The 20,194-nt window shown below is 41.2% G+C and overlaps 1 protein-coding gene across 2 annotated transcripts in view; it reads left to right on the top strand.

Annotated features, from left to right (window-relative positions):
• Positions 1-19,284, top strand: part of LOC135705709 (calponin homology domain-containing protein DDB_G0272472) — a 94,424-nt gene extending 75,140 nt beyond the window's left edge. Inside the window, exons 3-6 of one of the 2 annotated variants that reach the window (XM_065227544.1) lie at positions 7,622-7,720; positions 18,048-18,179; positions 18,267-18,995; positions 19,066-19,284. In XM_065227544.1, coding sequence (XP_065083616.1) covers positions 7,622-7,720; positions 18,048-18,179; positions 18,267-18,995; positions 19,066-19,149 — 1,044 coding nt within the window. In that variant the 3' untranslated portion in view covers positions 19,150-19,284. The remainder of the gene's footprint in view (positions 1-7,621; positions 7,721-18,047; positions 18,180-18,266; positions 18,996-19,065) is intronic. The other variant, XM_065227543.1, reaches the window with a different exon arrangement.
• The last annotated feature ends 910 nt before the right edge of the window (positions 19,285-20,194 follow it).

The following is a 20,194-nucleotide window of genomic DNA, read 5'->3' as shown; positions in this document are numbered from 1 at the left end:
CTCCCTGGCTGTGATTCGTTACGTTGAAAGGTATGCATTACCGTTACCCGTTAGTATGTAATCTATGTAATCCTAAAGCACGGCAAAACAGTTTTTACAAATAATTCATGAGAGAAATCATTCAACCATGATCTGCACGGACTATTGTGATATTTGACAAACATAACATCACGTCACATTAGGGATCTTCTTAGATGTCAAGAGACATTCATTTGATTTCAGAGAACTTCATAGAAGTTCGTGGAACTTCATAAAAGTTCAGGGTACATCGTAGATCTTCAGGATACTTCGTAGAATTTTAAACAACTTTGTGGACAATGATTACGGAACATCGCATGAATTATTTGAAATTCGTACAAGTTCAGCAAGCTGGGCCGAAATTCAATTGTACCTATTGATGATGTAAGCTATTGAAATTTTTTTGAAGTACTGCAAACTACGAAGAAGTTGGCAGAAAATCGCAGGATTTCATCGAATATTCTACATATTCAGGGAACTTCATATAGGCTTTGAGTTCATGGAATTGAGTTTAAGTTCAAGAAGTTGAAATTATAGGAATCTTCGTATAACTGATATTCACGGATTTGCGATGAAATCTCTCGATATTCTTCAAGACTTAATCAAGTAATCTTCTGAAGATCTGCAACTGTTCAAAAATTCAAACGACGTCTTTTGGACATCCTTCCCAGACAGAAGTTTGATCAGAGAGTATTTGAAGGATATACAACTGGTCGGAGATTCAAAGACCTCTGGATATTTTTCAAGGCTTCAGGTTGATCAACTATTATTGTGAAGATATTCTCCCAAAAATGAACGTTGCTCAGAAACTATTTAAAAGATCTCCAGCTAATCGAATATTTCAGTGAAGTCCGGTGAATTTTCAACTTAATCAAGTTTTATTCTGAATTATCCGATTTTGGTTATATTATTCATATTCAACATATTCAGGAATAAGCTTAAAATATGAAAACAAAAACTTCATTTATTTAACAAAAATATTCATATTCCTGCTTTAAATTTGAAAAAATCCATCGGAAGCCTGCTTCAGCTTCCGCATGTCTTGAAACAACTTCACAAATCATGTCTTCAAAATGTCTGCATGAAAAAATACCTTCACAGAATTTTAAATGTCTTCAAATGAAGATATGTCTTTAAATCTGGTGTCCCTAGTATTGAAGAAATCTCTATGTTTTAATCTTTCTTCGAAGGAGATGAGACATACGAATATTAAAACAATTTACTATCTTTATTAACTTCCCGGGATATCAAATAAATATTTACCGAATCCCGGGATGGTGGAAACCACCGGGAAATGGAAGCTCTACTCACGACCTCAATCTCTCAACATGCCATGTATTTTGATGACACTCGATTTGTGATTTCCCTTTCACGGATTACAAAATAGAGTACCTGACACTACGAAACATGTCTGGTATCTCTATATATGCATTTAGTTTAACATTTGAAGTACCTCCTTTTTTACACATTCTGCACAAAATATTCTTTCTGCCCCGCCTCATACATAAAAATTGGCGGGAAATTCTGTGAGGAGTGAGCTATTATGTGTGCAGAATGTGTAAAAAAGGAGGGACTTCGAATAATAATCTAAATGCTTATATAGAGGTACCAGACATGTTTTGCGCTGCAGTGTCCTCTGTGAACAATTAACGGAAAACATATTATGTTTAGTTTCCGTTAGATGTCACCGCAAACAACATCAATGTCTGATGAAAAATGAATGCAGAAGCTTGACAAAATGATCAATTGAGAAATATTGGAAAACAGAAGTTGAAGAATAGTGGAAGGTGACTCAGAATGCGACAGAGATGAAAAGATGCTGGAGCAAAACGGCCGCTCAGGTTAGTCAACAGAGTGTCCAAAATTTGATGAGTGGTATTTGAAGAAAAGTTCTTGAATTCCTAAAATCCAAATCGGAATAATTTTTTTTCGTTATTTTTTCCTTTAAAGTGCAATAAATGACCTTCATTTTGAGTACTCAACATTTTAATTTTATTAAGATGGTTTCGAGATTCCTTTGGTTTTTTTCGTCCAGATATTAAATGACTCAAGCTTTACAGACAAAATGCATGGACTAATCATTAAAAATTCCTTTTGTATTGTTGTAATGTTTATTTCAAATCTTTTTCGTAATATGAACAGTTTTTAACTTACGTTGGACATCTTTCTTTTATCATGATGATGCATGATAGTGGTTGACCACCCATTGAAGCACGGAAAATAAGTCTGACAGCAGTGGACTCTCTTCTCTGTTTGTCTTGATCAAGTTTAATACCCTCTGATTGTCCTGATTGGGTGGATCGATAAGCAAAGTCGCCTATAAGCATCTACGAGACAGTAAAGAATCTTCTCTTAGCAACATGATCGTACAATTGGTCAAAAAGATGAGCCCCCAAACAGGAAGATGTCTCAATGAGTGGGGAGAAGAGCCCGCCCTTTATCCAAGAAATATTCTCAAAATGGAATTGGCATTCCCAGTCTCCTCGTTGAAATCGCTTCAATCGGGTGCCCTGTTGGACTCTCCTTCCCTTTTGTATATGTATTTAAATGTTTATGTATTTGTTATACATATAATGGATCATCACTTATGCGAGTCTATTGTTATGATTATTGTTGGATTTTATCCATTCAATTTTTTGTACTGCTCATGAGCAACAAAGTTTTAATTCGTCACGTTACAAGTATTTGAACTTACTTAAATTCAATGTGTCATCTTCACAAATTCCAATCCTTTTATTTCTAAATAAAATAAACTGACCCCATCCTGCGTGACCACTATATCCATTTTCGCAATAAAACGGAAGAAGACCCCCTTATGGAATTTGGTCCAAAAGCCAATTACAAAATTTTAATGGATAATTAATTTCTGCCAAAAATCTTATCAGTTGCCTATGCTTTATGAAATTTCCCCATACGAATGGGTAAAAGTGACTCACTCTATGAGTAAGATTCGATTTCAGTGTTAAGACCTGTTCTTAAAATAACATTCGGCAAGCTCTGAACATCTTGGAAGCTAGATAAAACTCAATCTTCGTTGCCTATTAGTAATCAACATGGCTGTACACCCGGTATTTTTTTTTACGTAAGACTACGTCTATGATTACTATATGGGAATGCACTTTGGGAAAACCAAAAATGGAATATGTAGCACAATTATGAAAGATTTTTAACGTTAATAACTCAGCTGCCCCTGGAGCAATTTCAATAATTTTATCATCAATCGATCAGAAGTTTTTCTACGCATCCGACTGCTTTCGACTGTTGATTTTCAACAAGAAGTATTGAAAAGTGGTAAATGTCAAACATTGTCCAAAAGCGTCGAAATAACTAACAAATCCACCAATTACGTACATGCATATGCTGCTTCCCCAACACATGCATCAGAGAATCGTATCTAGACGAAAGCTTTCCTCACACTGTCACCAGAGAGTCGTTAGTAGACGAAACACACCGAAGCGGCATTCGCCTCCGATCTTCAGGCGTGTGCGAATAAGGAGGATGCAATTACGTAACATTTTGCACACTCATCGCCATATTCAGAACCACACGCACCCAACGACCACGCAAAATGCTCTCCAGAGTTGTAATTTTGTAACCAAACTTCGAGCTGAACATTGCATTAGGTCCCAAGTAACATTGATCGTCTCTCTTCGTCGACTTACTCTTTCGTTAATAACTTGAGCACAGAACCTAGATAAAAGCTTATTTTATCGATCTGGGTGCTGAAAATACCTGGAAATGTCTTTACATGGCCACGGTTATGCAAAGAGAAAGTCGACGAAGAGAATGTGTCAATGTTACTTAGGACATAATGCAATGTTTAGCTTGACTTGTAAGCAGGGGTACAAGTGATTTTGATCGATTCTCTTCATCGACTTTCTGTTTCTTCAATCAATCGATGGCAAACACATTCATTGATACGTTTGTTGTTCTGGACGATAGAAGAGCATAGCAGAAATAGTGAGGAATAGGTTAGGGAAGCCATGGTCATCAAAAGAGGAAATCGACGAAAATAATTGACTTTCACCCCTCTGATTCTAAGCCCTTTGATTCAGTCGTCGTCATAGCATTGAAAACTAGCATCACACCGCTTTTGGTTCTTGGAATACACTTGCTGGTTGCAATTCTGCTGTTCGACATTTTCGAAGGACCACCAAAAAACATTAAATTACACTATTTTCTAGGGATGCATAAAAGTTTATTTATTCGATTAATTATTTATCGAATTTTCAATTATTCGAGCGCGTAACTGATATCCCTTCTTATTTCTACACGTTTAATTTAGCGCAGTAGAGAAAATAAATAAAAGAACTAGTTTATCTGAATAGGCAAAGAGAAGAAGCACAGCCCACAGGATCATAAGTTCGCCGAAAAAAGTGTTAAGCGTCTTTCTGCTAAAGGCTTAGATTTACCAACTTGTTGAGAGAAGAGTTTAACGAGAAAAATTAAAAAAGGGAGGAGCTTTAGCTGGGTGGACACTGATATTCTACCGGCTGTTTCAATACAATGCATAATTTAGTGTAGAAAGGCACAGCAGATGAAGTGTATGATAAAATACCCAAAATGGGTGGGGCATGATTTTCTAACTTTCGAAAAATGAACTTCAGCTGATATGTCCATCATTGTGGCTTTCGTCCATACAGTAGCTGACCGCAGCTCCTCCCATTTGGTGATGTCGTTAGCATCTAGTATTTCGTTCGATGTCCAGTGCCGTAATATTTATTGAATCGCATCACAGGCTTTCCCTGTAGTATCTTTGCATCTCTCAAGTTAATCAAATTACATCGTCATTATTATCTTCAAAATTTTGAAGACGACAACTATGACTCACCGTTCGAGAGGAAGCCGTGCTCTTGGCAATTCTAGCTCCTGCATTTCCAGGCATCAAATTGTCGCTCTTATGGAGTCTTTTGTGGACAACCGTTCGAGAGGAAGCCGTCCGCCTGCAATTTCTGGTTCGTGCAATTGCAAGCAGCAAATTACTGCTCTAATAAAGGCTGAGAGAGGTTGATAGGACAGAACTACTAAGAGTTGGTTCAATTGACCGAGTTACTCAATTTACCTCAAAATATGATAGATGGTTCAGAAATGCGAAGCTAGAAAACACCTGTTTAAAATGACACTACTTACTGACATTGTCTGCAATTGTGACCGCAAAAGGACAAATATTTTCTACAGCGACCACAAGAAAAGCAGCAGTGTAAGAGGATGCAACCAAGCTTCCAATCCTGAAGCAACCGGGTCGAGATTCTTCTGAGTGTCCATTTCTCGTAGCCAAGTTGAGGTATCCTTCACTGCGTCTTTCCAACCACCGGGTCAACCCGTGTCCAGCAGTAGGGCTGCCCCTTGCAGTTTTTTTTTTTTTTCATTTTCTTACACATATTAATTCATGCCTATAAGACTCCGTAGCATCTCCCGTTGTTCTGTATTCCATTCCATGTATTTCTGAAACATTGAAGCACTTTTTGATGGTTGCTTTGATCACAGCAAGGTGTGTATTGATTAAAATTTATTTAAATTAATTTAAAAAATCCTAAATTAAACTCAATTAGATCTCATGCGAGTATAAATATTACTCTTATGCATCGTAGTCCATAGTCTCACAAGTACCGTGCAGGATAACAGACAAGAAAGCATAACCATTCCGGCTGCATTCCACATGTGCTGTTCAATCCGACCTACTCCAGCAGTAGGTCATAATCAACAGGTGTTGTAAAAGTGTACGGAAATTGGAAAGGACGAGTCAGAAGCCTCTTCAACATCTCCCACCTTGAGGCTGACATAGTCCCAGCTGTTTCATCCATGTGGTATATACAGGCTATAGCATTATCCCACTGGTTCAGAATGCCAATCACGAATGACCCTACTCTGCCTGTTACCGTTGCTGCAGCAATGCGCCAGCTTAGCAGTGCGAAAGTTGAACTTATGTGTAAAGTCTTTGGGGGTGGACCTCGTAAAAATGGGCACAAACTCACACACGGCATACATTTACGTGATAATCGCATTATCAAGATGGGACACGTTTGGGTCGTAAAGATGCGTTTACTGTCAGTGACTGATCTACTTGCGAGGGTGGCCAGGATGGGGGCGTACTTCGGTTCACCACCCGATGGTCATGTTTGAAGAAGGCACACAGTTTGAGTGTTTTCAGATGGTTGGTATGAAATGTACATGTTGTATGGTCTTGTGAACGTAGGGATAAATTTGTTGTATTCTTCGAAGAAGACGTGACTGGCTATTGTGACATCTGGCAGTAATCATGCATTAGGACTTTTTTTTTGGTGGGGGATTTTATTACTCAAGTAAGGCACTTGTTGCATGCGGATGAATCGTTTTATGGGGCATCTGTTTGCGTCTTGAATCCTTGGTAGGTTGTGTATCTAACTTCGGTCGAACAATTTGCTTGATTTCAACTTAAAGCGTCTGGGACCTAGCAAATAAACCCTCGAGTCTTCAAAGAGATATCTATTGCTTTCACTTCACTTCAACAGCAGTCGTCTCCCGTTGAAATTGCAGCCAACTAAATGTGCTGTTCTCGGGTAAAAATCAAATAACGTCGTTGCAGCTACCGTTCTATTTGTTGAAAATTTAATGCCCATTTGGGACGGTGTTCGAGCGATGGCGAAGCAGTTTGGCGGTGCTGTGCGTATAACTACAGGCGAATATAAAATCAGCGAGCTTGCTAGGTACGGAGGTGATCGGGCATTCCGGAAAAAAAACTGCATTATTCTGTTCATACTTTTCGAAGCAGGGAATTCCCAACTACTATTAGTATGTTTATGATATTTTAACTTTGACTTTTTGGTTTAAGCAATACAAAAATGCAGGTTTTTACAGTATTGGCCACCCGTTATCCACGGCACCAGTGCCTTACTTTAATGCAGCCAATGATGATCAATCAAAGGATAGCTTAGTCGTCATTTACCTTGTCGATTTATCACCATCACCACCGAAACAATCGTACGGTTTCGCCAAGCTGAGCTTCATTTCTTGGTATTCCTTTGAACAATTGTTATAGTTATACATACCTACTAGCCGAGCGTCTCGTTGTAAATGCTTCGTGGTGGAAGTAAAGGTGGAGTGCATCCAATCCCCCGCTATTGCGGTCGTTAGGTCACAAAGGGAATACAAAAGAAACATCACCAGTTGGTAGCATAGTTTTGCGTAGGTAAGGGCCTTGAGCAAATGCTATCCGCCTTCACCACCAACATCAGGAGTAAAGCAAACCTTATGGCACCTGACCGACACCGCCACCAGGGAGCGACGTTCATTGTTTGCACAGAACTACATACGTACACACTTCCGTCGTCGTCGTCGCTATCGTTGTCGTACGACATATGCGACCAGTCTACCTGCTACAATATCGTACCGCTTCTCGGAGCAATGCTGATTACCGTTCATTTTTTTACGTTTTCCCACTATCATTATTTACACAACAATTTTTATTTATTTACTTTAATCTTATCCATTTATTTTCACTTTCATACATTCACTTGCGAACCCCATCCGGCGGCACCCGACAACACCATATGTCGTTGCTCATTTCAACCACGAAAAATCACCCGAATGAATGAATGGAACTGGGTCTGCGAACATCATCAAGCACGAAGAGCTCGAACGTCAAAAGTACCTGATCCTGAATGGGAAATACAGCCTGCACAATTGCCCACGGAAGCTGATTCCGCTGCACAGTGTCGTACTGGTAAGGATTCATTTGGCGAAGCGGTGCAGATTTGCATTCATCGCTGGGAAATGTACCCGATGGGATTCTCTTGAACATTTGATTTTTTTAGATTGTGATCCGTTTGCGTATTTACATGATCGAAATTGTTGGAATAGCGTTCGAAAATTTAATTTTAATATTTACTTCCGGAAATCGACGTCAACGCAAAATGGTTTTTCCATTTAAAAAAAATCGGCATCCTTTGTCTTTTGAGCGACATTGAGCTATATTAAACTCATTCCATTTGATTTCAATTTCAGCGATTGTTTGATTTTGGCAACATATGCTGCTTTCGATATGCGAGCTTGTTGTCAGAAATCATCTAACGTTTTATAATTAACCTGGTATACCTACTATGAAACATATGCTTCACAAGCAAATCCAAGACATACACGACAAACAAGTGTTATTTTGAGAACGGCATGTACGAGCGTAGCTTTTGACATAAATCATAAATGACGCAAAATTAACGCAGGCAGGGACGCCAGGGGCCTCCCTTAGCTCAGTCGGTAAATGCGCAGCTATAAAGCAAGACCATGCTGGAGGTGGTTGGGTTCAATTCCCGGTCTGGTCTAGTGAGTATGATTGTACTTGTCACACAATTATACTTATGCAAAAAAGGTACGGGCATCGAAAGATCTCAATAAACAAATGTGAAAGTGCATCTACCATATCAGCACACTTGTCACTGAGTAGTTGTGGCAACTTGTATGTAGCTTATTTCAGTCACAATGAAGTTGCATCAACTTTTTATGATGGAAGTGTGTTGCTTGGGTTGCACTACGTTGAGACAGCGCAATAAGTTAATATGCGATAAGCAATGAGCATGAAATGTGAAGAAGGAGATGAAGAAGAAGGGAGGCCATATTTTTAAACATGCCTTCATTTTGAAATTTAGTGAAAAAAAAATTCCCGCAAACATTTTGAAGATATTTCAGACTTTGTGAAGATGTGAAGGCTTCCGAAGGCTTTTAAATATTTAGCAGACATGTGAACATTTTAGCTATAGAAATATAGATTTTGACTACTTGAAAAATTTCTCTTGCTTTTTCTTGAAAATGTTAATTATTTGATCGACCTGACTTAACTGACTTACTGACTTAAAATGATCTTTATTTCTTGTGTTTGTGTGGTTTACATTTATGATTTTTTCAAGTGACACAGATGCGTCTTTTCAACTTTAGTTCATTTGAGATTTTATTTATTATTTACAGTTACTAGTCCTATCAGGCCTATTTTAAAGTATGACCACCTTGGTGGGATTGGTTTGATTTGAATTGGAAAAAAGGAGACTACTTATAACTACTATTTACAACTACAACTACTATATACACCTAACCTGCTATATACAAATTGCTTATCAAAGCATGTTCTGATAAATTACATTTTTCTGCAAATTTAGTCTTAATTTCGTTAATTCTTGAATCTATTTTGGCAATTCCTGCCTCTTCGTGTAAATTTGTTATTCTAGTGTCGAAAGGACGATCAAGAACCATCCTCAGCACTCTATTCTGAGCGACCTGAATTTTGTTCCTGTGAGTCTGTGCACATGATTCCCACACCGGAGCTGCGTAGAGGATCGCAGGTGCTATGATTTGTTTGTAGACGGCCAGTTTGTTCACCCTTGAGAGGCGGTATCTGCGGCAAATCAGCGGATACAGACACCTAACCAAGGTAGAACACTTGACTACAGTTTTCTCTACATGCGAACGGAAGAGGAGCTTTCCATCGATCAACATCCCGAGATAGGTTACTTCGGCGGACCACTCAACCCTTGTGCCATCCATGATTACAGTACAAGATGGAGCCGGTTTCAATTTGGGCGATTGCCGATGGAGGAACATGATCGCTTGTGTTTTGGAGGGATTGATTTTAATTTTCCGCGTGGTGGCATAATCAGCAAAGGCGTTAAGGCATCGTTGAAGTTTGTTCGTTATTTCGCGAGGCATCCTTCCTTTGACGGCTATTGCGGTATCATCTGCGAACAGGAAAAACACGCAACCGTCACCGAGGGGAGGAATGTCGGAAGTGTAAATGCTGTAAAGCAAGGGGCCCAGCAGACTGCCTTGCGGGACTCCTGCTGGGATGGAAAACGTGTCTGAAAGACAACCATTCAACGATACCTTAAACGACCTTTGCTGGAGGTAGTTACGGGTGATTTTAACCAGATGTAATGGAAAGTTGAAGTTACAAAGCTTGAATACAAGCCCATTGTGCCAGACATTATCAAACGCTTTCTCAACGTCTAACAAGGCCATGGCTGTGGACTTGGATACAGCTTTGTTACTTCGGATGTTATTCATCACCCGCACTAGCTGGTGATTGGTGGAGTGCCCCTTTCTGAAACCAAACTGTTCCGGAAGGAGAATGTTATTTTCCTCGACAAACTTGAGCAAACGATTGAGAATGAGTTTCTCGAACAGTTTGCTCAGCGCTGAAAGGAGGCTGATTGGTCTGTAGCTTGAAGGCAATGTTGGATCCTTACCAGGCTTGCGGATTGGTATGATTTTGCTACTTTCCAGATGCTTGGAAAGTAGTGCAGTTCCAAGCATCTGTTGAAGATAGTGGTTAGAAGAGACTGCACTTTCATGCTGAGTCTCTTCAAGATCAAGTTGAATATACCGTCAAACCCGTGAGCTTTCATGTTCTTGGTGCATTTTTAGCGCTGAGCAAATTTGTTGTACTGTAATCATATCCACCGGAGGCACGGCACAAGGGGAGGCATCTAGGTTTTGAACGCATAGCGCAACCTGATCTTCGAGCGGACTTTGGATAGTCGAGCCAAGCAAATGCGATGAAGCGACATGCTTGCCGATCGCATTTGCTTTCTCCTGTGGGGTGATTAAAAGCCGATCGTCATTATTTTCGACTCTGAGAGGAGGAACGGGTTTGGGATGAGTTTTCAGGACCTTGGTTACCTTCCAGAATGGTCTGGAGCGGTCGTCCAAATTCTGGACAACACGCCCGAAACTTTCATTTCGGAGTGAGTCCATTCTGGAAGCAATCTGCCTGTTCAGATCGGCCATTTCACGTTTTTTGCCCAGGTCTCCAGTCCTCTGAAACTGGCGTCTACGCACATTTCTCAATCGAATCAATAATTGGGTGTGGGAATCAATAGCAACAAATTTACCCCTCACAGGAACTCGTCGAACGCATGTCTCGTCAGCCTCGGATATGGCCTGTTGGAGTCCTTCCAACGCCCGGTCGATGTCATCTACGGTGTCGAGCAGTGGATTTTCATCGATGTTGCTGTCCACCATTCGACCGTACTGCACCCAGTTGACATGGTGGTAGTCTTTACGCAGGCAGCTTCTAGCAGGAACCACATTGACACCGACTTCAGTCACCACCGGTTGGTGGTCGGAGCTGAGATCATTGTGCGCCTCCGGCTTGGATAGTCCGATGTTCGACAGGAAGAAGTCCAGCGTGGAGGGATTTCCCGTTGGAGAGATGAAAGTTGGTTCGTCCGGAAATTGCACAGTGTACAGTCCATGTTGTGCGTGGTCGAACAATAGACATCCGTTTCGGTTCCGCTGGTAGTTCCGCCAAGCTTCATGGCGGGCGTTCAGGTCACCCCCAACGATGAATCGGGAGCTAGTACGAGTGATGGCGGTCAGGTCGTTCTTGAATTGGATGTCTAGGCCGTTGCTTGTGGTACACTGACGTGGGTAGTAAACTGCTATAAACCGGACGTTTCCAGTTGGTGTTTCCACCTCCACAGTAATGGCTTCAATGATAGAAGTGCGGATGTGGGGCAGAGTGCAAAACTTGATTCCCTTTCTGACGATGACCGCTACACCACCCCCCCTGGAGCTGGTGCGATCAAGCCGGATAATGTTGTGGTCAGGCAACCAGAAGCTGTCACCGGACTTTAGGTGGGTTTCCGTTAGAAGACCCACGTCGATGCTATGCTTGCGGAGGAAGTCGGCAAGCTCAATCTGTTTAGCTCTTTCAGAGCAAGCGTTCCAGGTAGCGATGGTTAGCGGTTTAGACACCATATTGGATGATGAACTTACCGAGCACTTGGATCTGTTCGGGCTTATTGCGGCACTTACGTAGAGCACCGGTCATGTTGATAAAAATCTCCATAAGTTCATCTGCTGAGAACAGATCGGGATTATTTGTTTGAGCTGTTGGTTGTCTCCAGAATCCAGGGGGGGATGGAGAGCTTTGTCCAGCAGAAGATCCAGACGTATCTTGAGGGGGCGCGGATCGCACCCTGGGATTCGCTTGTCCATGAAGAGGCGGAAAGTCCTCCGTCCTGAAAGCCGGGGCCTTATCCTTCCTTCGTGCTGGTTGATTGTTGGTGGACGCTTGATTTCGGATGCGCTTGAAATCCTCGCGTTTAGAGCACTGCTTGTTGGATCCTTGGTGAGCACCACCACAGTTGGCGCATTTGGACGCCACTGCTTCATCCGCAGCACATTCGGAGGTGGCATGGTCTTGAGCGCAATTTCCGCAGCGTGGCTTAATGTTGCAGTTGCGGGTACCGTGTCCGAAGTTCAGACACCGCTGGCACTGAGTCACATCGCGATGGCCGCCACGGTATGGCTCCCAGCGAACGATGATGGAATTGATGGACCGGATGGCTTTCAGTGCATTGAGCGTCACCGTTCCCTTCTGGAAGTGTACCAGGAAAAGGCTATCCGGGTACGCCTTCACATTCTCGTTTCTTCTTGTCATTCGGTACACGGCACTTGGGGCCAGCTTGTACCTGTCCCTGATTTCATGTTCGATAAACTTCGGGTCGAAATTTGGTAGGCCCCTGATGACGACCTTGAACGGTTTTTCACCGGGGATGTCGTGGGTGAATAATTCCACCTTGGAAGTCCTCAGGTGGGCGATGACCAAGTCATACTCCGCTTTGGTACGGAGCACCACCTTGGTGCCGACTCTGCCCAATTTGAATTCGGCTTTGACGCCCAGCGACGCCAGATCCGCGATGAGCTCGTTGAGATGGGCATTTTTCACCACCAGCGGAGGTAGCTTCACTCTTGCCGCGCTCATGTCAGCAGCATTTTCTTTATCGGCAGCGTCACCGAAATCTCCGTTCGTCGCAGAGGCATCGTCTCGACCAATCGTGCCATCAGACTGGCCTCGGATCTCCTTCCTTTTCTTGCTGCGTTTTTCCAACACAGCCGGCTGGATATTCCCATCCATGGGGAGAACAGCAAACCTGTTCGAGGTAGGCACACCGGAGCTTCCTTCACCGGAGTTCTGGACCTTCGCCGGGCTTCGCAACCGATGCTTCCCCATTACGGGACACACACACACGCACGACAAACCGCGAAAGAGAGAGCGCGAACAATATCGAACAAACATGAAGATCTTCACATTTTTACGAAGTTCCCTGAACTTTTTAGATTTTCGTTGATTTTCCGCGAAGTTCTACAAAATTTTCTGAGCTTCTACGGAATTCCCTGATCGATTGCAAGTCCATTACACTTGAAAGGAGTGCCCTGAAGTTAAAAGAAGATCCTGAAATTTTTATCATTTAAATTCTTTAAATTCCAAGTTTCCTGAATTCCTGATTTTTCCTTATTTCCACCGGAGATTCCTGAAATTAGATGTAGATCCATCTGATTCAGTAGGCCGGCCAGGATTTCCATCTGGAAGGATTTCCATCTGGGAGGATTTCCATCTGGGAGGGTTTCCTGGCATGCTAAATATACATTTTCACTAAAAATAACCCATACCGGCCAGAAAACCATTACTGGGAAATTTGCAGGGCACAACTATCAACCAACAATTGTTGGACACTTTTGAAAAGAGGTTGGACAGAACTTCCAGAGTAGTCGAGTTAAGAGAAGCTTCCAAAGGAATTTGGCAGACATCTTCAGGGTATGTTAGCAGAACTTCTGGAATACTCGGAAAAAGTTTCCAGAAAAAAATCGTCCAGTTTCAGTCAAAAGAAAGTTTCAGATCCAGTATGGACAAAATTTCCTAGATGATGTTGATAGAAACTATATGAGGAAGCAGTGTTCGGAAAAACTCAAAAACTCAAATCTCATGCATGGGTTTATGCGCCTATGAGTTTTACCTTGCAAAATTAAACGTCGGAAAAATCACCGATGAGTTTTCAGGATCAAAAATTCATTGTCTTATATTTTGGCGTCATTCATTGTTATTACTATTGTTTGTGCTAGTAAGAAGTTTCAGGAATCTTCTGGTGGAAATCAGAAGCCTCCAGAGGGAGCCATAAAAGCATCCTAGTAAAACTGTAACATCCTTCCGCGAAAAGCTGTTGCTGGGAAAATTCCAAGAAAAGTCAGCACAAAATTCCGGAAGTAGTCTGGAGACTTTTTCAGCGGAATAAAAAAAAATTAAGAGGTTGTATCCCAGACCCGGTTAGTTTAGGTTATCTTTAATAGCGAGACTTTCATCTTTTATCCCAGACTCGATCGTAGATTTGACTTATGGTTACGTGGTCGGTATCAATATTCGGTGGCTGTGTTAGGGAAACCACTTTTTCCCATCACGGAAACGCCTCGTTTTCTGATGACAAAATTACGCATTACCTTAATTCTAAGTGTTTCTGGTTAATTGACAAGGTCATGTGGTATTCGGTCATTGTAATTGCCGTACCACTTCAATATTGTTACGCATTGGACCACAAACGCTTGATTGCTGGGTACATTATCAAAGAGCTTTAGGGGTGCTGTAGCTGGCAGCCACGCGAGCGAACGTTCAATGAAATTTAACTCTTAATACAACAATAATGTATGGTGGTCCTGAAAATAACCGTTTTGTCGTGATGGTTGAGAAATGCTGAGCTATTAGGGTGTTCAACACGGATGAGGCTGGCGAGTTGTATGTTGTTTGGAATGAGGGTGACGCGCTTGGCAAAGATGGCCCACAGCGATTCACGAAGAGCTACTGAATCCGATCAGTAGCGGTGTGGCTTCTTCCTCCTTCTTCGGTGAATGGACGCTCATGTGGGCTGCTGCTCGCTACTTGCGGGCAGCCTTTCGTTGTGTACTGGAGAACAATGTTTAACGCCATGCGTTGAAAGCAATGCTGCAGCTGCTGCTGCTGATGATGATGACCGACCGGACACCACCACATACGGTGATTGAAAAAGCACCGATTGGCGAGACCGGATGGAATTCTATTTTGAAATCTGTGTTAGGGAAAGCGCTTTTTGCAGGCAATCGGAGATAATTTTGATCACCATTGCAACAGTTCGACATTTGTAGAATAGTTTCCAATCGATTGGCTTGACGCGCTATTGACATAGTTATATGTGATCAAAACTTGACCACTTTTCGTAACGCGATCAAATTGGTTTTTATGAAATTGCACCCCAATATGTTACCAAAAGTAGTAATCCTGCGTCAAAACACATTCATGATAAGTTGAAAGAATCTCCTGGAGAACCTTTAAAAAAATCTTAACGGGGAATTTTTCAAAGGAAACCAGATTAATACTTCCGAAGGTATTTAAAAGAAACTCCCGAGTAATTGGATGAAACATATTGAACATATACACACAAAAATTCAGGGTAGTCGGAAAAAACTTCTGGGGGATTCCAAAATCATTTTCTGGATACATCAAAATATTAACATTTTATAAATTTATTTAACACTTATGGGTATTTTCGTTACTTCATACGCGAAGTTTGTGATTTTCAGAGTTGGTTGGAAATGCTATCTAACATGAAGCTTTAGTGTGATAATTTATTAGCTAGAGAATGTTCTTTAAATCACACTTTGAATGTATCAACTCATGGCGGGAGTAGCCGTCAACAATGCTGACCACCCTACTGCTTTCTCTGAGATGACCACGTTGGTCATGACGAGAGGAGCAACACAATAGTTGGGTAAAGAAGAATTACAATATAACACACCATCGACTGGCCTAGAGATGAACTAGCCAACGGCTAAAAATCTCTCTAATAAAGTTAAAAAAAAAACATCGACTGGCAATGCTCTCGCAACGTGGGGCTTAGGTAGTGATGAAACGTCGCTAGAACTATTCCACAGCCGCAGACAGTAATGAGCTAAGGCGGGCGCACACTATTTGCCTGTAGATTTGAAGACATACTTCAAATCTCCGCGTACATCGTACGGGTTAGGCAAAAGGTGTGCGTTTGACTTTGTACTGTCGCATTAATGGCCCTTCGCTCATTTTCAACTTCTATTCAGTTTTCATACTGCCGTACTCTAACGGAACTATCCACCTATTCTCTTCTAAAGAACATTATCTAGCTAATAAATTATCACACTAAAGCTTCATGTTAGATAGCATTTCCAACCAACTCTTAGACTTTATTACCAAAAAAGTTACAATGGAATATTCAACCTACTTTTCTTTTGACTTCTATCAGCCAATGGTGTGTTAGGTACAATGCAATAAATACAAAAAAAAATCGGAAACACAAAATTTTCACGATTTGAAGTAAAAGTCTTTCCCTGAATTTTGAGACTACTACAGAAATTTTCATAGGGGGATCTTGAACAAAATATTTTTTTAATGATATGTGTCAAACAAAAGGATGGAACGAATTTTTTCACATGAAAAAGTGTATAAGTTGATTAACCTTTTGTATTGGCCTCATGGATATGGAGGAAGGGGTTTGAACCCTAAACTCCCTCTCCCTTCGCTGAGCCAGTGCTTAGCTTCAAAAAGTTATGTAGAATGTGTCACTTGTATGAAATTTTCTAGAATGTTTAAAAAGCTCTCTGAATTTATACGAAGTTCTCTGAAAATTAAAGAAGTTCCCGGCATTTCTATTACATTTCCTAAATATCTTAGATGTTCCCTGAACAAATTCCTTGAAATTTTACGAAGTTCTATGAAGTTATTGGAACATTCTATGAAGTTAATGGAAATGGTTCCAAGAGTTTCTTTTAAATTTCAATAAAGTTCGCTAAATTACTAGTCAATTTGATGTAGTACTACAAAATTCTCTCAACTTCTCCAAAGTACGAAGAAGTTCTACAACGTGCTCTGTACTTCTACGAAGTTCACTGAAGTACTAAGAACTTAAACTACTGAGCTTCAACATAATTCACTGAGCTTTATCAAAGTTAGCAGAACTTTAAAAATTACTGCACATCTAGAAAGTTACATTTTAAGTGTTTTTATGTTACTTCATACCTGAAGTTTACGATTTACAGAGTTGGTTGGAAATGCTATCTAACCTAAAGCTTTTAGTGTGATAATTTATTAGCAAGAGAGAAAGGTCTGAAGAGGTTAGGTTGATAGTTTCGCTAGAGTACGGCAGTATGGAAATTGAATAGAAGTATAATCTTTCCCTAACTCGATGAGAATTCGGTTAGCTTTGGTTTTTTAGTTAGGTAGGCTCCGATTCTACACATTGTAGCTTCATTTTTATACCTGTGATCTTGACATTTTTACCTAGGAGATGAGGGGGTTAGGTTTTTATAAGTTCTTTAGTGGGTATGACACTGATGAAGACTGAACATTGTAGTCAAAATACGTATCTGTCATGGATGCCAAAATTAATGAAGTGGAATTAAATCTTGATGATAGTACAGCACGCAACAACCACCCTACTGCTTTCTCTCTGAGATGACTACGTTGGTCATAACGAGAGCAACAACACAATGGTTGGGGAAAGAACTGACTGGAAATGCTTTCGGCAACGTGTTGCTTTAGGTAGTGATGAAACGTCGCTAGAACTATTCCACAGTCGCAGGCAGTATTTGAGTAGAGTCAGGCACACACTTTTTGCCTGTAGATTTGAAGACATACTTCAAATCTCCGCGTACATCGTACGGGTTAAGCAAAGAGTGTGCGTTTGACTTGTACTGTCGCATTAATGGCCCTTCGCTCATTTTCAACTTTCATTCAATTTTTATACTGCCGTACTCTAACGGAACTATCCACCTACCCTCTTCTAAGATCATTCTAGATAGCATTTCCAACCAACTCTTAAATCTTGCGATTCTACACATTGTAGTTTCATTTTTATACCTAGGATCTGGACATTTTTACCTAAATAGGAGATGAGTACTAAACGGGGGTTAGGTTTTGATAAGTGGGAATAACACTGATGAAAACTGCACATTGTAGTCGAAATATGTATCTGTCATGGATACGAACATTAATTAAGTGGAAGTAAATGGAAGATAACTTTTTTGCTGTTTTATTTTTAATCATATCCATGCTCCTGAATTAACAAAAAACTTCATCTAAACTTTTGATACAATAATACCTCATATCTGAGCAGCAAATTAATCAACTCAAAATAAACGCGCTCCAACCATTCCACTAATTAACAAACCAAAAACTCTCACATTCCACGACACACGCTCAAACCCAATTTCCCCTCCAATTAAAGGCAAAGGAGCTCGAAAGGGAACGGAACCTGATCCTTTCCGGAGCCGGAGATTCCATTCCCGAAGACTTGAGCAGCTCGGTTTTCACCGTTAACAAGAAAACCAACCAACATATCTGCAACAAACGCGAGAAGGTATGTTGCGCCACGACGACGGGGCTATTAATTATGAGATGCGAATTGCGCCTTAATTTTTTTCCAACCCACCACCTTTCATTGCAGCTCAAAACCATCCGGGAAAAGAATGCCGAACGATTGATAAAGCAGGGCCTCCGGTGGGAGAGGGAACGCCTCCAGATGGAGGACTACAACCGGCAGAAGGAAATCGAGCGCCGGTCCCGTCGGGAGGCCTTGCTGGAGAAGGAAAAGCTCTACATGATTGAGGATAACGAGCGAGCATTGAACCTGCTGCGGATGAAAACGAAGAAAGGTCCCTGCCGGGACATGGATCTTCGGTCTCTGCTGATGCAGCAACGTGTAGAACTGGGCGAAAAGATCCAGCAGCGTGATTTCGATTTGAACGATGATAAACGGATGGACTCCGATCGGAGCAAGGAGAAGAAGCAACGTCAAAAGAAGCATGCCGTCAAGAAGCGGGACGGAGCGGAAGGGCATATTTCCTCGCCGGAAGAAGGCTACAGCTCGATGAATCAGCCGGAGATGGCAAGCGATCTGGAGACTTCGATTATGATCAAGATCGAAAAGGATAGTAAGGATTCTGGGGACGATACGGATCCGCTGGACGATGCCAGCAGCCAGGTTGAGGTTTCCGAGGGAGCTGGTGGGTCCGAAGCGGAAGATGCCGATACCAGTGAGGCAGTGGATGCAGTGGATGTAGTGGAGGCTTCTGAAGCGGAGGCTATGAAAGAAGAGATGAACAAAGCGTTGGAGAAGAAGAAGGTCAAGATACGGAATGAGGATCCGAAAATTACCAGATTGAAGGAGGCAGATGTAAGTATTCCCTTTATGTGCTTAATCATGTATGTGGTTGAGTAATGGGATTGATTGCTTTGAATTGCAGACTGTTAATGAAATTTACAGCATCGCGGATGAAATCATTGTCCTGGAAAAGAAGAAGACCAAGAAAGGTTTTGGAATGAAGTAAGTACGGGTTGTTCGATAGCCTCGCAGAATTCTAGTCCGTGAATGTGCTTGATGGGCGCATCTAAAATTGATTGTGATAATATGAATGAAACAAGGTAGATTAGTTGAGTTTGTAGAATAAACGATGTTGATCATTTGGAAGTGACTTAGTTCGAATCATCCGATGCTCCTTACAGTGGTCACGTTTGACAATAGTATTTCAAACAAGCTCTAATGAAAGGTCTTACAAGGTAAACGTTTTTGCTGGCGGATCAGCAGGTAACAAATCAAATAGGTCACTAATAGTTCCATCTATCCAAAATCTGAAGAAACCACATTGGACATATCGAAAACAACGTAGTAGTTTGCCGACACCTCAAATAACAACCTTCCTAAACTGGAGGTGACGCCAACTGACGAATCGATTAAACTTAACCCTCTCCGAATTCCATGAAACTTTGCCTTATAGTTTACTATGGGCAACATATCAAATTTATGCTGCAATTTGAAAAAAAAAATATAAAGAAAGAGTCAAGGAAAACAATTTTTGAGCATATTCATTCGGATAAGCTTTCATCCGTCAAAGAGCAGTTCATGTTAGAACTCCCAAACCCTTACGTCTGGTACTGAAAAATGCTGAAACTATCATCAACTCCGTCATTTTTTAACATATCTATCTATTTTAAAAATCCACAAACTCCTCAAATCATGATGACCTTTAAAATATTTTGAAAAAAATCTTTGATTTAAATGGGGTAGTCGAAAAAAGAATGTCCGCATTACCTTGACAATTTACAATTCGTCTTTTCGGCCACTCTGTAACTATTTACTCCTATGGTAAAATCCCATCAGCAAACGTCAGTCTGTGCATGAAATATGATACACATATCCTTACCCTTTCGCTCATATGAAAATCCCATAAGATACTGTCAATATTTGCGTGAAGAGGCGGCTCGATGGTACCATGATGGAGTGAAGAGAAAGGACAAAGTCTGCTAGATTTCATGCACAGATTGTCAAACGCATATGGGAGTATACCATAGGCGGAAATAGTTAAAGAGTCGTCG

Source organism: Ochlerotatus camptorhynchus, unplaced genomic scaffold (genome assembly GCF_037179485.1).
Source record: "Ochlerotatus camptorhynchus isolate MF236.1 unplaced genomic scaffold, CSIRO-AGI_Acam_v1.1 ptg000274l, whole genome shotgun sequence".
NCBI classification, from domain to species: Eukaryota; Metazoa; Arthropoda; class Insecta; order Diptera; family Culicidae; genus Ochlerotatus; species Ochlerotatus camptorhynchus.
This window is presented reverse-complemented; position numbering and strand designations above follow the sequence as displayed.